The following is a 22,378-nucleotide window of genomic DNA, read 5'->3' as shown; positions in this document are numbered from 1 at the left end:
ATGACGAGGAGCTCAACAAGCTGCTGGGCAAAGTCACCATCGCGCAGGGTGGCGTCCTGCCTAATATCCAGGCCGTGCTGCTGCCCAAGAAGACCGAGAGCCACCACAAGGCCAAGGGCAAATGAAGTACCTAAAGTGTGTTCAGCTATTGCTTTCTGTCTTAACCAAAGGCTCTTTTCAGAGCCACCCACGTTTTCACATGAAAAGTCTGTAACTGACTAGTGGAAAAGGTCTTAAAAACCCTGACCATACAGTTCTTAGCTCGCTCACTGCTAATTGTATTTTTGACTATTAAGTTGTGCTAAAAACGGCAGTATTGTATTTCAGGGTAAAAGACATAAAGACGAGAAAGTGCTGTAATGTTGCAAATCAGGGCTTTAGGGGACATAGTTGGAAGGAAACCACGTCTCGGGACCACTAGCAAACCGTTTATGAAACCTTCAGTTGTTCTGAATCAGGCCTAACCTATCGATTCGATTTGTAATATTTCTCTAGAGAGGATGGAAATCAAGTAAGGGACAGGCTATTTTTGAGGTAAACGTGTCCACTCCGCGGAAGGGAGTGGTGAGCGTGGTTGACTAGTATGTCATCAAAAAAAACCCAAAAAAAGCCAAAACCTAATTGTTGGTAAAGTAATCGCTGGCTTTTCAAATTCCGAACTAAAACAAAACCCCATTTCAGCCAGCATAGGTAAGGCAACGAACAGTTGTAGCTCACTTTTGTGCCTGGTAGCCCCGTACCAGGCTCTTTATCCATATTTCTCAGATATTCCATCTAGGAACTCTGCCTTACAGATGAAAGGCTTCACAGAGTGGAGATAGGAAGTGGCAAGGCAGACGACCCGAGGTTTTAGTTAGAAAAACCGCCTGAGAGAAGAAAAAATACAAGTAAATCTTTTCTCAAGGCATGGTTCTTGGAATCTCAGGACCTCCTACGGACCTACTTAGTCGTAATCAACATCTTTTCAAGATCTCCACATAATTCATTATGGACACTGTAGTTAGAGAATTGCCGAATTAGAATATTACAAGATTGCGTTTAGAATCGTAGGCTAACGGACTGGAGAGGGGCTGCTGTGGAGTAATTCCTCCAATCAGAGTCTCTAGTTATGGACCAATCACCGCTCTCATTTTTTCAGCCAATGGTTTTATTGCGCGGGACTTTTGAAAAATCTCAAGGCCAATCAGAATGATCCTGAGTATATATAAAGGCACCTTCTAGGTGTTTTTCTGCCAACTGTCTTTTGCCAGTCGTTTCAGTATGGCTCGGACCAAGCAGACAGCTCGTAAGTCCACCGGCGGCAAGGCGCCCCGTAAGCAGCTGGCCACCAAAGCTGCCCGCAAGAGCGCCCCGGCCACCGGCGGCGTGAAGAAGCCCCACCGCTACCGGCCCGGCACCGTGGCGCTGCGCGAGATCAGGCGTTACCAGAAGTCCACCGAGCTGCTGATCCGCAAGCTGCCTTTCCAGCGGCTGGTGCGCGAGATCGCGCAGGACTTCAAGACCGATCTGCGCTTCCAGAGCTCGGCCGTCATGGCGCTGCAGGAGGCGTGCGAGGCCTACCTGGTGGGGCTGTTTGAGGACACCAACCTGTGCGCCATCCATGCCAAGCGCGTCACTATCATGCCCAAGGACATCCAGCTGGCCCGCCGTATTCGCGGGGAGAGGGCGTGAAATTTGTTTGTACCTCCACAACTCAAAGGCTCTTCTTAGAGCCACCCACTTTATCTTAAAAAGAACCTGTAAACCGTTTAGGCAATAGGGGAGTGGTAACTAGTACTAATGTGTAAGTTTACATAATTCTCCATACCACAAGAAAAGCAAAGTCCTTGCCGGCAGGTCAATTCCAACTCCTAGCAGCCTAGGACGTGGTAAACCATCCCATAGGGTTCCCGGTGAGCACGTGGAGGACTCGAAGTACAGATGTTTATTGGTTAGCGGCCTTGGCTCTTAAACCACTATGCCACCAGAGTTCCCAGTTAGGTCTTACGAGTTCTCAAGGAATTTGTTCGTATTTGTGGGAAGTGGGATGGTTGCACTTTGAAATGCCCTGTTTGATTTCTTTGTGTTTTTGAGGCCTTACCAAGAAAAGCAGCTCACCTGTAAACTTTTACCAGTATTTTTGCAAATTGTATGTTTCCTTCTGTAATACAATGAAATATTGCCTAAAGCAAGTATGCGTCACAGGGAGACCCTAAGATAGTTTGATCTCTATGTTGACTGCACATGTTAGTCACTTGGGTAGCTTTTATAAAAATATCTTTGCCTGGGGGCAAATTAGGGCCAATTTAAGGAAAAGAAAGCCTGGTGTCGTAATGGTTAAGTCCTACAGCTCCTAATGAAGAGGTCAGCAGTTTGAATCTACCAGGTGCTCCTTGGAAACTCTATGGGGCAGTTCTCTGTCCTACAGGGTTGCTATGAGTCAGACTCGACTTTTGAGGGCAGTGGGTTTTTTAATCAAAGCATAGGGGTCGGCCCAGGCAACAGCAATTTTTAAAACTCCTCACAGCCTGCAGCTATAGCTACATAAATTATAAACCTATGACTAATGCTTGTTTGATTCCAGACTTACAAGGAGTTTTCTAATCAAATCAGGCTTTTCTTGTAGTTTGCCTTCAGAGAGACTATACTGATCTCCAAGAGGACTTTCTGGCTTGCTTGACAACCATTTATCTCAGTACAATGAATCGAATGGTTCCTGACTTTTATAGCAATTTCAGAGGGCTGAGCTAATGGGAGTCTGTCCTGAGAGATGGAGCTGCTTTCGGTGACTGACAATATCAGGCTTTCAGGGTTGCTACAAGGATGACCAGGCGACGCCGTGGTCTTTCTCCTTTGCCCTTTTTAATGCAATGTATAATTTTTTTCCCAGGTATTGCTTTTATTTTTTAAAACTTTTTTTTATTATGAGACATTCAAAATATATGAAAGTAGAGATAATAGTATGATAAACCAGCTTTAAAATCATCAACACTGGCCAAATATGTTTTATCTATATCCCTTTCACTTCAAAGCAAATCACATGATTTCATCTCTCAAAATTTAAATACACATCTGTCATTTTAAAACCTAGTTATGATACCATCATTATTCCTCCAACAAACAAGAGTGCTTCTTTACTATCAATGAATTTTAAAATTTATTTACTCCACATGTATTTGCTGAGAGTTTACAATGTGCCAGGCTCTATTCTATGTACTTGGAATACACTGTAGAACAAAAAAGACAAAATTCTCCACTTTCTTTGAATTTACATTTGATTCTAGAATACACAGGCAAAAAAGCAGATAAATAACACATGAGGTGTATTAGATCCTGAGAAAGCAAAAAATAAAACAAGAATAAGGAGTGGTATAGGGAGTTGAAATTTAGAGAAGGTGACCAATGAAGACCACACTAAGAAGATAATATTTCAGCAAAGGCCTGAAAGAAATGAAGAGATCCACATCTTGTGGGGATGTATAGGGGGAGATGAGGGCGAGAGTGCTGAGTTGCCAGGGTAGCTATATGGAATGAGCAGGGAACAACAGGAGGAGATGACAGCAAGGAAGTAAAAGAAAGTCAGAACACATAGGGGCTTGTAGGCCACTCTACAGAATTCGGCTTTTGCTCTGCGCAAGATGGAAAGCCTTGAGAGGACTTAAACATAGGGGTTTCTGTGTTCACCTCTCATTTAAGTCAGTTCTGCCTTGTTTTTAGATACTTTCACTTGTGCGCCAATAAGAAAATTAGGGCCCAGGGGTTTGGTTTTGTTTTGTGCTTTTCAGACTTTGAAAATAGAAGCTGACCTGGTGCTTTTCATAGACAGGGAAAAAAGGGAAAACCTTATGTAATAGCTTATTTTGGGTTAATCTTGGCTCATATTTTTGTATTTCAGTTTATTCATTTCATGGCCAGAGGCAAATTATTTAGCCTCAGGATTGCAAACCCAGCATCTTCAGGGACCAGGTAAGGGTTCCTTGTATCGGGAACAATGGTGAACTACTCAGCTTTTTTGCACTGGGTGATTCAATCAGTAATAAATCTGGCTGAATTCTACCCTCTTGATTGTTAGTTGTAAGTTCCCTGTAGCACTTTCCATCTTGTGCCATTTGGCAAAAAGAGGTGTTAATACTTACTTTCAGAACTGTCTAGGTGGTTAAAGGATTCATGATTTCATTAGTTCAAATATTTGTAATTTAGTATCTACCATGTAGGCACTGCTCTAAGGGCTTTACCTGGATTATTTTGTTTAATCCTTGCAATAACTCTGTGGTTTGGGAACCGTTAACAGCCCTCCTACAAGGATGAAGACTCTGAAGTATAGTGAGGTGAACTACTTTATGCTGGTGCTCATTTGGAGAACTGAGTCATGGACCCTATCTTGGGGGCTAGTGAATGAATGGGCATTGTGCATGACGTGCAAATTTTTATTTTACTAATTCATCCATCCAGTCAACCAGCCAGCTATCCATTCATTTTATCCATCCATCCATCCATCCATCCATCCATCCATCCATCCATCCATCCATCCATCCAATACTTTTCGAGTACATAGTATGTACCCGGCATTGTTCTAGGTACAGTAAATAAAATAGGCAAAGTCTCTTCTTTGTGGAGTTTACTTACATTCTAGTTTCGGGAGACAGAAAATTAACAAAAAATAAGCAAATATAGTATGCCAGTAGGTTAAACAAATAAAATCAACACAGAAAACAGCCTAAGGGAAATAAGGACTGTGAGGGGATGGGAGAGATGATTGGTGGATAGTTGCAATTTTAAACAGAGTGATTGGGGAAGGTCTCACAACTGAGATAAGGCTGAGGAGAGGCCTGAAGCTTCTAATGGAGCAAGGTCTTCATATATCTGTGGGAAGATTATTCCACCAAGAAGAGACAGTGATCGCACAGACCCTGAGTCAGGAACACACCCAAGGTCATGGCCACTGTTCTGATAACCAACTCCATAAAACCAAGGTCCTCTGCTATTATCTCAAGCTGGAATTTTGAGGTAACTCAGTACTACTTTAAACATTCTTGATATTTTTCCCAAAATCAATGCTCCACGTCCCTCAGGACACTCAGTTAAGATGCGGAACCAAGAAGTAGGGACAGATGAGTGCTTATGTACCCCATGAAGAGTGGTCATCGTGATTCAAGGATACAAGTATTTAAAGAAAGAGTATTAATTATGTGATGATTTACTTAAAACGAGAAATATGAGATTTGAGTTTGTAAATTATCATTATTATGTTGTACTTTTCAGTAGAAAGAAAATCTAAACAAGATATTTGTAAAAAGGCTTTCTAGATTGTAATATGTACATTTCTTTTTTGTGAATTCATTGCATAGGCTATCTATAGATGAGTTCTCCAGTACAAATAAAACTCCTCATCTGATTGCTAAGTGAACTCTATCTTAAAACTTCCATAGTGGTCATAATTTGATCGCCAAAACCATAATTGTTAAAACAAAACAAAATTAGATTAAAAACTTAAATTTTTTTTTTGTTTATGGCAAAGATGATACATGTTCCCCAACTGCTGATCTTGAGCCCTGGCTGAATCTTGGCATAGAATTTGAGAGATCACATCTCTTCAGAACCCTTCAAACTGGGTGAGACTGCAGACCAAATGCAGGGATTTTCATTATGATGTGCGAACTATCAAATACCTTCACGTTTTTCTAAGTGGTGTTTGAGGGAAGAACAGGAATCTAGTATTCTTTAGGATTTGCCCAGATAACTCTAGGAGATTTTCAGGGAGCAACATCCATTTCCTAGTGTCTCTATTTTTTTCATGAGCTTTTCTAATATTCCAAGAAACAACATATTAGCTAAAACTGTCCTGTCCTTATCTTCACATCCAGCTCTGAAAGATCAGTGGGCTGGGGACAGAGTTCCATTGTTGGTAAAAACAAGTATGGCTTCCTGTTGTCTGGTTTATACTTTGGAGAAACTCAACTACCTTTTGTTTTGGTTTTCTATGAGATATGAAATCTTAACTTTCTTCTATAGTTGGAGTGTCTTGACCTGAAATTAGGGATCTGGACCTTGCTTTGGTGGAGGGTATTTTAGTTAAGGTAATGCTTACTACTGGAACAGGTAAACCACAGAACCTCAGTGGCTTAACACAATACAAGTTAATTTTCTGCTTGTATGAGGTCCCAACTGGAGTCTGTGGATCAGCAGGCAGCTTTTCTAAGCAGAATCAGGAACCTAGGTGTCATATATTTTGTGGCTCAACCATCTAGATACATAGCACCCCTCTACCCTGCTCTAATTCCCTTTCCAGAACACTTGCTTACCTTTTAAAATCACTATCCTGAAGCCCCCTACACTTTTTTTGATTCTTATTAGAGTTGTATTGCTTTTACATCTTTCCAAGCAAACGATTCTTGCCAGTATTTCTAATCCATTTATTTTGTGCTGAGAAGCTCTAGCGTTCTTCTGAAGATGTAAGAACTCACCAGTTTGGCTCCAAGAGCTACACATACTCTCTCACTCTCATTTCATTTATACTGTTTTTAGGCATCAGTTTTGGTAGAGACCACTGGTTTTCTTTTCTTATTCAGTAATTAAACCCCTAAACTTCCTTTGCAGCCAGGTATGGTCATTGACTGTTTTTGGTCAGTAAGGTATTAGCAAAAGTGGGGCTATACCATCCCAGAGCTTCCATAAATGGTGGGGGTGTTCCCCCCTTGCCTTTTTCTCCTTACTTGAGAATGGAGTGTGGATATGATAGCTGTTGCTAGAGCAGACATCTTGGACTACAAGGTGCAAGGGGCATATTAAGAATGACAGAGCTAGGATGTCAGGTGGGAAGTTATGTTCACGACAATGGTAGCTTCCCCATACACTACCAGGCAGGCCATTCCTGAGGTCATGGAACAGAAAGGTTCACAGACAATTTCAGATACCAGAGTTTCATGGTTTATTTGATTTATAAAACATATAGTGAGAAGCAAGGGGAAAGAGATGCGGTAGGTTAACACATTTAGAATAGTTTGCAAATGGGGCAGTCACATTACCTGAATCCCTGGTTATGCATTGTTCATATGTGCTGGCTTTCTGTTTCTCTGTGTCTGATTAATCTTCTCACTGATAGTGTGGTTATGAGAACCAGAGCTCATGATGAGTAAAGAGGCTCAGCAGATGGAAGGCACTTAAATCCAGCACATGCTTGCTGTTTCAGACAGATACAAACACAAGCACAGGGCCGCTGGCATAGCTCTCCTATGAAGTTCTGAGCAGCTGTGCCTTTTATGTTCTTGTCACTGGCACAGAGAAAATAGGACCAGAATGAGCATCATCAATGGGTGGCCCATTTAAGATGTCTAAATATTTGGTACCTCACAGATATTTGGCATTTCTTGATTCTTTTGTCTATTTCTATGTCTGTGAGTCTCTGTGTGATTTTTTCTATGTCATACATGTCTCTTATTACTAACTTATCATAACTTTTGAATTTTGCCTACATATCACGTGCTCTTTGGTTACCTATTTAACACTTGTTTTGTAGTTATGAAATTCCTATGTAACATTCCCTATCAGTTTCATCCATCCCATTTGGTGGTGGTGTTGTTTTGGTTCTCATTAGCAGAAATCAAGAGCAGAATATATTTCAGAATATATTCTCAAATAGTACAGCAAACACACAATACACACAGAAGGAGTTGAGCTCCCTAAGGATAGAGGAACTTCTGTTCCAGGCCTGAGCTATATACTTTTATATAAAAGAGAAAGAGACTTGTATTTTAAAATAATCACTGATGATTATTTTAGGTTGTTTGTCACTTTCAGGAGTTTACTAATGCATACAGATGTACACTAAAGAAACCTTCTCTTACTTAAAAAAAAAAAATTCTTGAAAGGAATAATGGACAAGGTTTGAAATTATGGTATTCCTTCCTACTTTTCAGTAAGATATTGCCATTTTAGTATAACACTGCACTAGGAGTTCCACAAAATCCTTGATAAAAAATAAGAAATGGCCACATAAGAGTATAAATGTGTGGCCCCAGTTCTAAACTACTGTCTATCAATACAGAGTTGAACTCTGCACATTTTTGTGACTCATTCTCTCACTCTCTTTCTCTTAACACATACATACATATGTATATATCCAATTTTGGGAAATAGACTCAGCGAAAAAAATTTTTTTCCCCTTTCTTCTCTGTTCTTAAAATTCATTTGGCCAACCCATAGAGAAATTTTCTATAACTGTCCCAAAGGAAACCAGCAATTCAACGTAAAATCCATCTTATGTCTCTTTCTTCCTTGCTGTTTCTCCTGCTCCACCCTCCCTCCAGAACTGCCTCCAGAAAACTTGAAATTCTTCAAGATTCAGTCAATTCAGATTTTGGCAATGCTGTACTCCCAAACTCAGGCTTCCCACTTCTGTTAGTTTGTGAGATGATTGTTTAAATACCCTTCTCGGACTGGGAGACCTGAGGACATGGATAGTTTTCTGTCTTGCTCATTCCTCTTTGCCTGGTACTGATCACTTTCTGATTTTAAGAGGCTCTCAGTAAATAAATAAACTCAAGAGTCCTAGACCATCCAATCAAACTTCCATTCAGTAAAGAATTTTGGTGAATGATTCAACAGAGAAACGCCCAGGAGGGAAAATGCACATGGGACATGGTTAAGCGGGGGGCAGTGTTTTAGTGATAGAAAGGCTATAACATTGCAGACAGCCTGTTATATACACATGACTTTTTTTTTTGAAAATCTGTAACCTAAATTGTATTTTTTGATGATGCTTTCAGCCTCTTTAAGGGGAAGAGTACCCAAGATTGGATTTTTTGCTGGCTGCCTGCCAACCACATTACCTAAGAACAAGCCACATTGTTTTACAGGGTGTCTGTAGTTTCTTCATCCCCTCTTTCTCTTACAAATCCTATTTAATCTTTCTAAAAAAGGTAAAATCTAAAACTATATAGATCTGGTTTTTCCCTTTCTAATCAGCTCCCCAATTTTTCCGATCTATTGTTAAAAGTTTTTATCCTATCAGGATAGTGTTCATTTGTTAAATCCTACTGGATAGTAACCCATTAAAGGACATACCTTTTATGTTAACATTCAACTGCTTTTGGAGCCTAAATACAAATGGTACTTACTCCACTGCTTTCTTTCCCACTTTGTTGTTTACATCATATAAGTAATTGCTTCCAACTATAAGATTCATTGAGCGATTAAACAGGTGAAGTGGGTATAAGGAAAACATCTGATCTGGTGTCATGGCTCTCTTTTGAATCTGTGTGGCTCTGAAAAGAGCCTTTGGGTTTCAGGTGCCCATGTAAACATTTACTTGGAGCTGGTGTACTTGGTGACGGCCTTGGTGCCCTCAGACACCGCGTGCTTGGCCAGCTCCCCGGGCAACAACAGACGCACGGCCGTCTGGATCTCCCTGGATGTGATGGTCGAGCGCTTGTTGTAATGTGCCAAGCGCGATGCCTCGCCCGCGATACGCTCGAAGATGTCATTGACAAAGGAGTTCATGATGCCCATGGCCTTGGACGAAATGCCTGTGTCCGGGTGGACCTGCTTCAGCACCTTGTAGACGTAGACAGAGTAGCTCTCCTTGCGGCTGCGCTTGCGTTTCTTGCCATCCTTCTTCTGCGCCTTGGTCACCGCCTTCTTGGAGCCCTTCTTCGGGGCAGGAGCGGACTTAGCTGGTTCAGGCATGGTAAGGATCTCTTCACTATGACACTGGAGAGTGAAGCCTGACAGTTAAGCTGGCTTATTTTTATAGAGCTTCTATGCAAATAAGAGCTTAGTCATATCCTATCTCTGATTGGAGGAAATTAGTGAGTAAGGTTTATGCAAATAAGATGAATTCCAGTCTACTTTTTGATTGGCTGTGTCTGCGAAACCTAACGTAGGTTCTTTTCTGCATTTAAAAAGTGTATTTTCCTTTTGAAAACAGAAAATTAAATTACTATCTTGCCAATAGTATCTAGTTACGAAAAAAGTATTTTCTCCTCTCACCCCATCCGGACCTATACAAGGACAAAAGTGATACTAAGTAAAAAAAAAAAAGTAGCGTTTGTAATTTCCTGCCAAGGTGCAGTATCCGGTGCTTTTAAAATTATCCTTGAAGAATTAATTATACAGAACAGAGAATATAAAAATTAGCAAAATATTCAAATATTTTCAAAGTTATGTCACTTGCACTCAGTTTGGTCTGATCAGAGTCAGCACCATTCTTACATATTCAAACATTTTCAAGAATCAGAGGATCGTCATATTACAACGGGGGTGCCATTTTAATGTTCGGAAGTACGAAAGAGGGCGGACGTGTACTTGTTCAAACATTTTTTTAAGGCTAGCTTTTAAGGATAAGGGAGCCCTTGTTACGGAGTGGTTAAACGCCAGTGGTTAAGCGCTCGACTGCTAACCAAAGATCAGCGGTTCGAACCCAGCAGGCGCTCTGCGGGAGAACAATGTGGCAGTAGAGTTCCGTAAAGATTTCCATCCTTGGAAATTTCTATGGGACAGTTCTGTTCTTTCCTGCAGGATCTCTGTGAGTCGGAATCGACTCCACTACAACCGTTTGGTTTTGGTTTTTCCAAGGATAAAGGACGAAACTGCACCAATCACGTTCAAGCGCGGGGTTTTGAAATGGCAAAGAGGTTTACATTCCCGGGCTCAGCAGCTGGAGAAAATTAATTTCCGTCTCTTCCCAGGCATCTTTTCTAACTTTAGTAAATAGCAAGTGGGTTAAAAGAAAATCAATTAGAGTGTATGTAAGACAAATCTAGTAAAGGAGAAAATCAAACACAGTTCAATAGGTCAAGATGTTTTAAAGTGAGACCTAGTAGCCAATCACAAGGCCTGTCAAGTTATTTAATTCAAGGCGCGCAGTTTGAATATTCGGGCCAATCAGGAAGGCCTTCTGTTTATAAATAGGAGCAAGAGCAGTTGTTACCTCTATTGTCCTGAGGTTTACTCAGCAATCTCCATGGCTCGTACCAAGCAGACAGCTCGCAAATCCACCGGCGGCAAGGCGCCCCGCAAGCAGCTGGCCACCAAGGCTGCCCGCAAGAGCGCCCCGGCCACCGGCGGCGTGAAGAAGCCCCACCGCTACCGGCCCGGCACCGTGGCGCTGCGCGAGATCAGGCGCTACCAGAAGTCCACCGAGCTGCTGATCCGCAAGCTGCCTTTCCAGCGGCTGGTGCGCGAGATCGCGCAGGATTTCAAGACCGACCTGCGCTTCCAGAGCTCGGCCGTCATGGCGCTGCAGGAGGCGTGCGAGGCCTACCTGGTGGGGCTGTTTGAGGACACCAACCTGTGCGCCATCCATGCCAAGCGCGTCACCATCATGCCCAAGGACATCCAGCTGGCCCGCCGCATCCGCGGGGAGAGGGCGTAAATCGTCTTTCCAAGTGAGTGCAGACTTTGAACCCAAAGGCTCTTTTCAGAGCCAACCATCTTTTCAGTGAAAGATGCTGTCACAGGTTATAAGGACCATGACGTCGTTAATATTAATACCGTGGAGTCGATTTTGAAGAGTCGAAATGGGAAGCCTAGGTTGCAGTCTTTGAATTTACCTCTCTAGAAATTTGTTGCTATGGAAAACAAGTTATTCGAGCCAGCCTTTACGGATTTTCTTTGGCCCTGCTTTTTGCCCTGATAACTTTGTCAGCTCTAAGCTCAGCTTGAATCTAAATGCAGTGTTCAGAGCTCTCTATAATGTTAAAAGGTGTTATCAGAGATAACCATTTACTCAAAATAACTTGGGATGGGTATGGGCCGCTTGAGGCGCCTATGGCGGCTGCCGACATCGCTCTACCGTACCCTTCTCCGGAGCCTACCCAGCCACTGTCGCCACTGAAGCATACATACTACCCTACTTTCCTGTCTCCAATGCTGGTTGGCTATAGTGTGTTTTTGGTGAAAGTTTACACAGCAAATGAGGTACCCAGTTTCTGTTCATACTCAATTTCATATTCAATTTCTGTTCATTTCCAGGGATAGTGGTTACATTTTTCACAATGTGTCACGTTCATTTATGTTCTGGTTGTTATCGAAATCTCATACTCAGAGTCACAGTGAAGATGCCTGAGAAGTATTAGTTACATTCTGCGTGAGATTAGGTCCGTCTAGCAGTTCAAGGAAGAAATCTAAACGTTTTAAATCACATACGGAGCAACTTAATGTGGAGTTTGGTGGGAAAAATTAAAAAGAGCAGATCACTCAACTCAGCAAACAAGTATCATTGGCTATAATGTTACTACATCATCAGCTCCCAAGAGTAACCCCAATATCGGTTCTTTCAATGGCAAGTAACCCTATTGGTTTAGGTCTCCATGGGGGGCTTCCAGGTTTGAGTAGATTGGTTTGAGCAGCTTGGGTTTGAATATATCCAACTTCTGTACTATGAGGTCAGATGCATTGGCAATTTATGCCAAACCCCGAAATAATGGCCTGAACATGGAAAATCTCTGCTCAGGGCATGCTGTCAAATCCCGATCTAATGAGGCAGTTTATTACAGCCAGACCACAAATGCAGCAGTTGGCATAAAATCAGAAATTAATCATATGCTTAATAATCCAGATGTAATGAGACTGGAACTTGCCAGGAATTCAGTAATGCAAAAAACGATGAGAGGAAGGACGTATTCTCGAGCAACTGGAAAAGCTCTTGAAGGGACTCAATGCTTTCTGGCATGCACATTGATACTCAAGAACCACGCTGAGTGCTGCTGGAGAGGAGATTGATGGTCATACATTTGCTTCCTCACTGAAAAATACATCTTCAGGTGAAGGTCCAGAAAATGCAGCTGTTATCCAGTCATGGATTTCACGGGTGTCCCAGAGTTTGTTAACTTCTAGGGTACCATTAGCAGTGTCAGTGGCCCTAGCAGCTGTGGTTCCAGTGGTGTAATTGGACAGAGTGCTATGGCAAACGTGGGGCCTGCAGCAGCAGCTAGTACGTTCAGCTTACCAGGAATTAAGAGTTAGTTGCAGCAAATAACTGAAAACTCACACTTTGTGCGGACCATGTCTGCACCCTACATGAGAAGTGTTCTGTGTGGTTCCATTATGCTGTCAAATCCCATATGCTATAAGCTACTATTATGCTTTCAAAATACATATGTGTATCACTCGTAATATGAATTTAGAAATAAAAATATGTCTAACTTTTGTGAGGTTCTCTGATGTTAATCATAAGCCCTTAGAAACCTTTAAGTCATGAGAAAGTTATTTTGAAAAATTCTGAACTTAGACATAGAAGCATGTGAAATATGTAAACAATGTAAGCGAACTTTGACCTGCCATGTTGTGATAAAGAAGACATAGTTAATCTTTGTAGAGCATTGAGACATAAGTGTAAACAGACTCCCTAATCTCTAACCTTGAGGGAGAGATGCGTCACTTGGCTCATCTTTAACCATGAAGAAAGACCCTTATAGTGTGAGGCCAAGGTGAGAATTTCACATATAAACCCTGAATCTCTGCTCACTCAAGGAGAGAGAGCAGGGGCAAAGAAAATTTTCTCTCCTCTCCTACTCTCTCAAAAGACCTAGAGCCTACTGAGACCATGCCCGCCACCAGCGACCTCGGACTCCAGCTACAAGGGACCTCAGTTGAGTTGGAGCATGGTCAAGCCTTCCTCCCAAGACCTCTTGTTAAAGGTAAAAGGCTTAAATCTGAAGATTTAGACTCTAATCATTGTAATCGTTAATTCTGATTCTACAGTTCCAAATTAACGTTGTGAGGTCTTACTTGCATGCTTTGCCATGACTACCTTGCAATAAACTGAACGAGTTTATGCATGATAAACCCGAGTATTTCTCCATTAATTTTCTAAGATAAAATCCTACACAGTAAGAAGCATGATGCGATCATTAAAGCAAAACCCAGACCTTGTTGCACAGATGATGCTAAATAATCCCCTAATTTGCTAGAAATCGTCAGCTGCAAGGACAAATGAGAAAACAGCTCCCAACTTTCTTTGAAAAAGTGTAGCTTTTTCTAAAGCACACCTGAAGCAGTGCAGTCTGTAGATTTAGCAGGGTTTTTTTTTTAGCAGACAGCAGTGGAAGGTCCCAGCCTCGCCTTGGCCTAGGGTGATTAGGAAACACTGGAAGTGCTTCAGGAACCAAGTGTATAGCTCTGCATGTACTGAAAACACAAGTCCAAAGGCAGGACCAAAGAACTTGGACTCCAGCAGCTTATTCAACAAATATTGTAGGCTGGGGTAAATCCTCAGCCATAGAATTCGGAAGTCGGATTTTAGCAAAACGGAACAGCTCAGGGCAATGAGATTATTGGACCTTGAAGCAAACTTCCAAGCTCTAATAATACAAGGTGTTTTCATATGACCATTGAAAGGTTATTGGACTCTCGACTCTCAAAATAGCATTTCTGTGTGTGTGTGTGTGTATATATATATATAATTTTAAGGTGGGATGGTACAAAGACATAGCAAAACAAAACCAGGGAAAACGAAAGAAAACAAAAACCCTAAACATGAAAGTTAACAGCAGCTTTATTTGTAGTAGCCCCAAACTGAAAACAACCTGCTGTCTTTGAATTCCAAGAAAATATGAAAAACTCCAAACCAAACCCTTTGTCATTGAGTCAATTCCGACTCATGGTGACGTCATGTGTTACGGAATAGAACTGCTCCCTAGGGTTTTCTTTGCTCTAATTTTTTTGTAGAAGGAGCCCCGGTGGTGCAATGGTTAAGAGCTGGGCAGTTCGAATCTACTATCCTCTACTAAGAAACCCTATGGGTCAGTTCTACTGGCTCCTAAGTGTCCCTATGAGTTGGAAACTACTCAACCACAAAGTGTTTGGTTTTGTTTTTTCAATTAAAAAAAATAAATAAAAAAGGAGTGGAAAAATATGTGTCTTTTTTGCTCTGTTTATGATTTATTTATGTGAAAAGTTCACTAAAAGATGTTTTCCAAGATTGTCCTAGCTATTGTTTTAATATCTCAGGACCCAGATGATGTGTCCTTGTAGTCCAGCTCCAGCTAGGTCACATTCTTTATACTCAAGGACAGGGAATAAATGGCTCCAATTTTATCTCCTAAATTAACATTCAATGGTTTCTAGGGACGTCATCTATGTCTTCCTAATGCAACCAGCTTAGCAAATATCTTTTTAAATTTAAAAATCCAGAGTGATTGCCACTTTATTTTTAGAACTCGCTCAGGATTCCTTTGCATAGCATTAGATTTTATGACAGCTTTGCTTGAGTTCTAAGCAGCATTCACAGGAGGAGACAACCCCCTCCCCAGCAACCTCCATATGAGAAAGGGAACAGAGAATGAGCTCAGGGCAATTTAGATCCCTTTTCCCTGCAACCCATCATTGATTAAATGTATAACGCTTAACCAGAAAAAAAAAAAAAAAGCCCCCAAAAAACCCATTGCTGTCCAGTCGATACCCAAAAACCCAGGGCCGTCGAGTCGATTCCGACTCATAGCGACCCTATAGGACAGAGTTGAACTGCCCCGTAGAGTTTCCAAGGAGCGCCTGGTGGTCCAGTCGTTACTGGTGTTATTTTGGAAAAGTCCCCAAATCATTTCATATGCTTTAGCTCTGCCTATATTTTGTTGGTAAGAATAGAGTAAGCAACAATAGAAATTTAATTACCAACTAGAGGTCAGCTATTTTGCTTACAATAACTCAATTATCAACAAATATTTATCGAGTTTAGGGATAAAGCCACTGCGATTCACATAATTAACAAACATGCCCAATATCATAGGCTGATAGTAGCTGCTCACGGATTCCAAACCCAAAGCCTAGCTTCTTTCACTTCGCTGGGCTGCCTGGCAATATAACTATTAATTTCTTTGGTTCTTGGGATTTGGGCTTCTTTTTTGAATCCGGTATAGCAAACTATGCAAGAATATATATGGAATGAGTGAGCGAATCTTTAAATACATACACACACACACACACACACACACAGAAACGAGATAATGTCCTTTGTGTATATGTTGTTTGACACTTCTGTTTAAAGGTTCCTGTTTTCTAAATACCAGTAAATCTCTGTATTTTTATTTTATACCTTGTTTGAGTCGGAATCGACTAGATTTTTTTTTTTTTTTTTGAGTCGGAATCGGCTAGATGCCAACGGGTTTGTGATTAGCAGAAGCACAGGGGCGGGGACTCAATACAGCTTCCCGCCTTTTCCATCCTTTCAGTTTTCAAAAAGGTCCGCTCAATCGACATATATGAGCTGCAGCGGGTGATTGGCTTACTCAACCCTTTTACTCGGTTCTGTATAGCTATGTCTGGTCGTGGCAAGGGCGGTAAAGGCCTGGGGAAAGGCGGCGCCAAGCGCCATCGCAAGGTTTTGCGGGACAACATCCAGGGTATTACCAAGCCCGCTATCCGTCGCCTGGCTCGCCGAGGCGGTGTTAAGCGCATCTCCGGCCTCATCTACGAGGAGACTCGGGGGGTGCTTAAGGTCTTCCTGGAGAATGTGATTCGTGACGCTGTCACCTACACCGAGCACGCCAAGCGCAAGACAGTTACAGCCATGGATGTGGTCTACGCGCTCAAGCGCCAGGGGCGCACCCTCTACGGCTTCGGCGGTTAAGCTTGCACCTACCTGCTAGATTTCTGTAGCCACGCTATAAGGGCCCTTTTCAGGGCCACCTCCATTTTCTTTTAAGGAGCTTGCACTTAACGTGCCCAGAGAGAATACAACGCCTCATCCATAACTGCAATGTGAGGAGTTACTTGGGTGCATGAGGAAAAATCAGTATAAGCTTCGCTTAACATAGTTGGGTGTTTTACTCTATTCCTCGTAACAGGTGTCACATGGAGCACTTAATCTCATGTTTGACAGGTATGTATTTAGTGGGCTCAAGTGCCACAGGTGTGGATAAAGTAGGAAGTCTTGACAGTCTGGCATCAGACAATATGAATCTTAGATATGATGCTCCTATAAGGCAGCTATTTTTTCTTTATCAAGAGTAAAGTACTGTAATTGCTCAAAAAAAAAAAAGAAAAATTCCCCCAAAGGTGAATTTTACAGTGATGTGGGGGTCTCTATAGCATTATACCCAGCCTTTTTCATTAACCAATTCGATTAGGTAACAGAATAATAACTATAAGCCTTGGCATACTACGTTCTGATTACTATTTTTTCTCCACTATTTACACGTGTTAAACATTTTCAAAAAGTCGAGTGATGGTCAAAAATTAGAAGATCATTCTGCAAAACTCAGGAAAGTGGAACAATTGATTCAGGTAAGGATTGTTAATGAATGCTAAAATCTTTAGGAGAAAAGCTGTTGGGGACCAGTATATTTACAAGGTGCCAAAGTGTCCCCAGACATTTATGTATTTGGAAAGGGAAAAGCATATCTACAATGAAGTGACCTACTCCCGTGTTAGTTAAGTGATGTACTTTAGCAGACCTAAAAGTGAATCGACAGTCTCCCTGTGTGATGATTTTGAACACAGAACCTCACTTCTGACAGGTATAACTGGAATCTAATCATGACTCAATCTACTGTTTATAGAGAGCACAGCGTACCAAACACCACTGGGGGGGTGGGGGGGTGGGGACAGAGGGGAATCAGAACCCAGAATTTGAGACATTCTATGAAACACCTGGCTTGCTTTCTTCAAAAAGTCCTTGCATTTAAAAAATAAATAAAAGTTCGGCTATCTGGTCAAGCATATACACTTGGTCTATTAAAGTGATACGAAGGCTTGTATGCCTGGTCAATAGTTGTAACTCACCAATGGGTTTTATCTGCATGTCATGCACAGAGAAGTGGGTGGCTGTTTTAAGACATCATAAATTTTAGATGCCTTATGATTTTTTTTTTTTTTTTTTGTGAGTACTAGGAGCTCTGGTGGTACAGTGGTTAAGAGCAAGATCTGCTAACCAAAAGGTCAGCAGTTCGATCCACCAGCCAGTCCTTGGAAACCATATGGGGCAGTTCAACTCTGTCCAAGAGGGTCCCTATGAGTTGGAATCAGAATTGGTTTTTTAGTTATGAATACTAGTTACTTCATACAGGTCATGAATATTTGGGGTCTATTTGGCTCTTCAGAAACCCTGGTGGCCTAGTGGTTAAGTGCTACAGCTGCTAACCAAAGGTTTGGCAGTTCGAATCCACCAGGCGCTTCTTGGAAACTCTATGGGGCAGCTCTACTCTGTCCTATGGGGAGCTATGAATCTGAATCGACTCGACGGCACTTGGTGTGGTTTTGGTTTTTTGGTTCTTCTGTATTCTCTGGGTGGCACAAACAGTTAAGCGCTTGACCATTAACCAAAAGGTTGGCAGTTTGAACCCACCCAGAGGTGCCTAGGAAAAAGGTGTGGTGATCTACTTGTGAAGAAAAGGCATTGAAAACCCTACGGGATATAGTTCTACTCTGACTCACATAGGGTCTCCATGACTAGGAATTGATGTCACTGGGAAAATGTTTTTTTTTAAGCTAGTTTTTTCCATCCCCTCCTCTCTATGTTCACCACAAATCTGTTCACCCCCATTCTTTGTGTCTAACTTGTCTTACAAGCTACTTGTTAATTTATGATGCATGCTTAGTATCTCTCACAGAACTTAATAATAATAATAGCTGCCACTGAGTCAATTCTGATTTATAGAGACCCCGTGTGTTTCAGAGTAGAACTGTGAATACTGTTCAATAAAGAGTTTAATCCCTTTTACACCTTTCTCCTTTATTTATACTCACTCTTCCCTGGTTTTAACTTGGCTAAATATCTGCTACTCCTTCTAGGCCCAGCTGTCATATGACTTTCTGACTCAAATTCTCATAGTCCTCTCTCTGGTAAATGGCTCTCACAATGAAATTTTGCACCGTTTGTGTTCCTACTTGACTACTTCTTTCTTGTATTATTTTCCAATTGTTTGTGTTGAACTTGGCTCGACCAAGTTATCAATTACTGGAAGTTAGGCCTATGTTTTCTTCTTTACCTTTCCAGTGCCTGTACTGAATACTCAAGAGCATTCCAAGTGTTTGGTGCCAGGCTGCCCACTTCCCCTTTGCCCAAGGCAGAGTGGTAAGGCGTATTCACAGTTCTCCTGTGGGGAAAATCATCATCTTATGTGTGGCCTTTGAACAGTGTTGGGAGAGGCAGTCTGCTATGGGCCCCTCAGGGTTCCGGCATGTTCTTACTGTGTATGTTGAAAATGCAAGGCCCTGACAGCTCTTTACCTGGGTCATTTATCAGAATTGTATTTGCAGTGAGCAGCCTTAAGGGATAAGGTAACATCTTCCTCCAAAGAGTAGGTTTGCTTACCACAGTCAGTTTAAGCAGTAAGTCCCCCAAGTTTGCTGTTCCATAACTGTGATGCAAACCCACTAGGTGTGCAACACCTACCTGGGCTCCTCCATGCCACCTCTGTGGGACATGGGGGGAAAGAGGAACCAATGCAAACATGTTCCTTGCTGCTTTGTGGTTGACTACTAAAGTCCCTTGTCTCCTTGCAATCTTGTCTTCTGCCAGTATCTGTGAAAGCGTAACAGGCTAATTTTACTAAGTAGGGTAAAATTCCAGGCAATTCACAAACTGACATACAGAGGATATGGCAAGGAAAGAGGCTAAAATTTTATTCCAGGCAGACCCTCACTAGCTGTCTGCCCCTCATGGTGGCTCTATCAGACCCACAATGAGTTCGTAGACTTTGCAGCCTCAGAGTCTCTTTGTTTTGTTCAGGCTCTTGGGAAATAAATTCATTTTTAACCCATATTCCAAGTAATATTGTGAAAATAAGAAAGCTAATGTATTAAAAGTAAAATGAACATTATATCTAGAATGGTAGACTCAAAAAGCTAAAAAATTCATAGACTTTTACAGAAACCACATATTAAGACTAAGTGACTCATCTAAGGTCCCCTAGCTGTTTAGGACTACAGGTCAGGTTTTCTGAGAGAAGGCTGTGTTCTTTCTATTAAATTTTAGTCTGTTTATAACCATCCATTTGTTTATACATTGAAGGTGTGTCCAACAAGGCTGTTAGTATGAATTTAAAATTTTTGTTTATCCAAAGCTAATAGTTTTGCTCTTAACTGCTATGCTACATTGTTAAGTGGGAGAAATTTAGACAGTTTTAGGGAAAAAAATTCAAAACCTTGTTACAGAACTGGCCTGGTGCTGCTGTGTCACAATGGCAACTGTTGAGCCAGAACTTGACCGACTGGGAAAGTTAGACCTTTGCCATTACTGAAGTTGAGAAGCTTCTGACATTCCCTATCATTGCAAAAGTGGAAGCTCCAAGCAGAGTCTCTGCTCTCCTGTTTTCTGCTTTGAAGAGAAGTCTCTTAGAGGTGTGAATGATTGGTGAAGCCTAGGCCACCTATCTGCATTCTAGCTTCAAAGGAGACTAAGAAATGGAGTTCTGAAGTCTAGGTAAGGCTGAGCTCATAACCTGGAAATTTCTCAAAATACATGAAGGAAACCAATAGGCCAGTGCCTTGCAAACAATTTTCCCTCTAAGTTCCACAGGAAGGTTCTTTCTTTGCATGCCATAGTTCTTCTGGGCCAGAGACACAGTTAGAGGGGAGTCAGTTGCATAAAAGTATATGAACAGGCCAGATATCTTGTTCAATTCACTGATTCATTCTGACATTACACAAATTGTTATTGAGTGAGTAATATGGGCTATGTAATTTTTGTACGTCCTGAGGATACTAAAATGTGTATTTGTTCTAACTCTCAAAAAGTTTATACTCTGACATAAAAACATGCATTACACATCACAAACAATTGTTTAAGTGTGCCCTACCTCTGAAGTCATATAGGAAACTGAAGATGGGCTATGTGCATGTGTGGAGGGTTGATTTGTGTGTAGGGTCAGCAAATACTAACTACTTACTGACTTTGCCTCGGACATTTGAGTAAAGTTCTCTTGAGGGAAACCCTTGAGGGAGGTGAAGGAGTTGAAGGTTACTTGTGGAAGAAAGAACAAAGTATGTAAACGATGAAACCCATTGCAGTACAGTTGATTCCAACTCCTATCCTAGTGACCTTGTAGGACGGAGAACTGCCCCATAGGGTTCCCAAGGCTGTAAATCCTGAAGGAAGCAGACTGACGCGTTTCCTGCAGAGCTGCTGGATTTGAACTGCTGACCTTTCGGTTAGCAGATGAGCACTTAACCACTGCACCACCCGCATTCATATGTAAAGGATTACTGTTGACAGAGTGTTAAAGGCATGATGAATTGTTTAATATATTCAACTGTAAAAATGATTTTTGGGTTAAGGGGCTTGGAGATGAATTGTGGAGGTCGGCAGGTGTTAGGTGAAGCAAAGAAATTGGGATTTCATTCTGCAGGTGATAGGAGAATCAGTGAAGTCATTCTTGGTTTTATCTTATTTTACTTTATTTTTGCGTAGACGGGATCATGAAATTTGCGTCATTCAGGTCTCTGATTACAATGGGGTGGAATGATGGCACTGTGGGAAAGAATGCAGGCAGAGCCCTGTCAGGAAGATGCCCTTGGAGGATTTAGACAGAACCTTAAAATGCCTTTTCTACCCTTTTTAAATTTACTAGCTATTATCCATCCATTCACAGCTACCAACAATGCAGTGTAAATTATAGCTATGGCTTTCCTGCAGGAGGTAGGCTGGGTTTAAAGCTCCGTATTACCATCCACAGGACACCGGGTAGCTGCCTCTGAGTATATTGTGGAGTGGGCAGGGAGTAAATTAAACGTTCCTTAGGAAAGTGAAATCGGTAGCACAAGGAACTCGGGAAACAGCTATCTTCTAAAGGAGTTTTCCTCCAATTGGCGTTAGCACTAATCTATCGTCCGCTTACGTCACCTAAAATTTGATTGCTTTGTCCTTTTGATTTAGCTGATAGCCGCCATCTTAGTAAACAGCTACTGACGTTAAACCAGATTAATCCGAAAGCAAAACGGACTCGCTTTTTTCAGTTGCCAACACTAAGACAAACACGATGCAACATACAAATGCGAGAAATGATTACCTTCTGAATTAACTACCACGCACAGCCCTTTGTATGAAATCGTGGGTGGCCCTGAAAAGGGCCTTTGGGTAAGCGTTGGAGATGTGAAACCCGGGCTGGGACATTAGCCCCCGAATCCATAGAGGGTGCGCCCCTGGCGTTTGAGCGCGTAGACCACGTCCATAGCCGTGACCGTCTTGCGCTTGGCGTGCTCAGTGTAAGTGACTGCGTCGCGGATCACGTTCTCCAGGAACACCTTAAGGACCCCGCGAGTCTCCTCGTAGATAAGGCCAGAGATACGCTTGACACCGCCTCGCCGAGCCAGGCGCCGAATGGCGGGCTTGGTGATGCCCTGGATGTTATCGCGGAGCACCTTACGATGGCGCTTGGCGCCACCTTTTCCCAAGCCTTTGCCTCCCTTACCACGGCCAGACATGGCGAACAAGAAATGACCTGTCTCTGTTGTGATGAGCCTG

The 22,378-nt window shown here is 42.0% G+C and overlaps 4 protein-coding genes across 4 annotated transcripts in view; 2 read left to right on the top strand and 2 right to left on the bottom strand.

Moving 5' to 3' along the window:
* The window catches only part of LOC100664283 (uncharacterized), a 26,118-nt gene extending 9,148 nt beyond the window's left edge, over positions 1-16,970 (top strand). Inside the window, exons 3-7 of the mRNA XM_064293594.1 lie at positions 34-48; positions 1,251-1,667; positions 9,327-9,664; positions 11,681-11,895; positions 16,091-16,970. Coding sequence (XP_064149664.1) covers positions 34-48; positions 1,251-1,667; positions 9,327-9,664; positions 11,681-11,895; positions 16,091-16,543 — 1,438 coding nt within the window. The 3' untranslated portion in view covers positions 16,544-16,970. The remainder of the gene's footprint in view (positions 1-33; positions 49-1,250; positions 1,668-9,326; positions 9,665-11,680; positions 11,896-16,090) is intronic.
* LOC100664570 (histone H2B type 1-C/E/F/G/I) lies at positions 9,065-9,708 on the bottom strand. The gene has a single exon (XM_023555708.2). The coding sequence runs from the start codon at positions 9,661-9,663 to the stop codon at positions 9,283-9,285; it is 381 nt and encodes a 126-aa protein (XP_023411476.1). The 5' UTR covers positions 9,664-9,708; the 3' UTR covers positions 9,065-9,282.
* Positions 9,724-16,026, top strand: LOC111752372 (histone H3.1). The gene has a single exon (XM_064281800.1). The coding sequence runs from the start codon at positions 10,940-10,942 to the stop codon at positions 11,348-11,350; it is 411 nt and encodes a 136-aa protein (XP_064137870.1). The 5' UTR covers positions 9,724-10,939; the 3' UTR covers positions 11,351-16,026.
* Positions 15,123-22,378, bottom strand: LOC100665424 (histone H4). Its single transcript, XM_023555727.2, has one exon. The coding sequence runs from the start codon at positions 22,336-22,338 to the stop codon at positions 22,027-22,029; it is 312 nt and encodes a 103-aa protein (XP_023411495.1). The 5' UTR covers positions 22,339-22,378; the 3' UTR covers positions 15,123-22,026.

This window comes from Loxodonta africana, chromosome 1 (assembly GCF_030014295.1).
Source record: "Loxodonta africana isolate mLoxAfr1 chromosome 1, mLoxAfr1.hap2, whole genome shotgun sequence".
In the NCBI taxonomy this organism is placed as follows: domain Eukaryota; kingdom Metazoa; phylum Chordata; class Mammalia; order Proboscidea; family Elephantidae; genus Loxodonta; species Loxodonta africana.
This window is presented reverse-complemented; position numbering and strand designations above follow the sequence as displayed.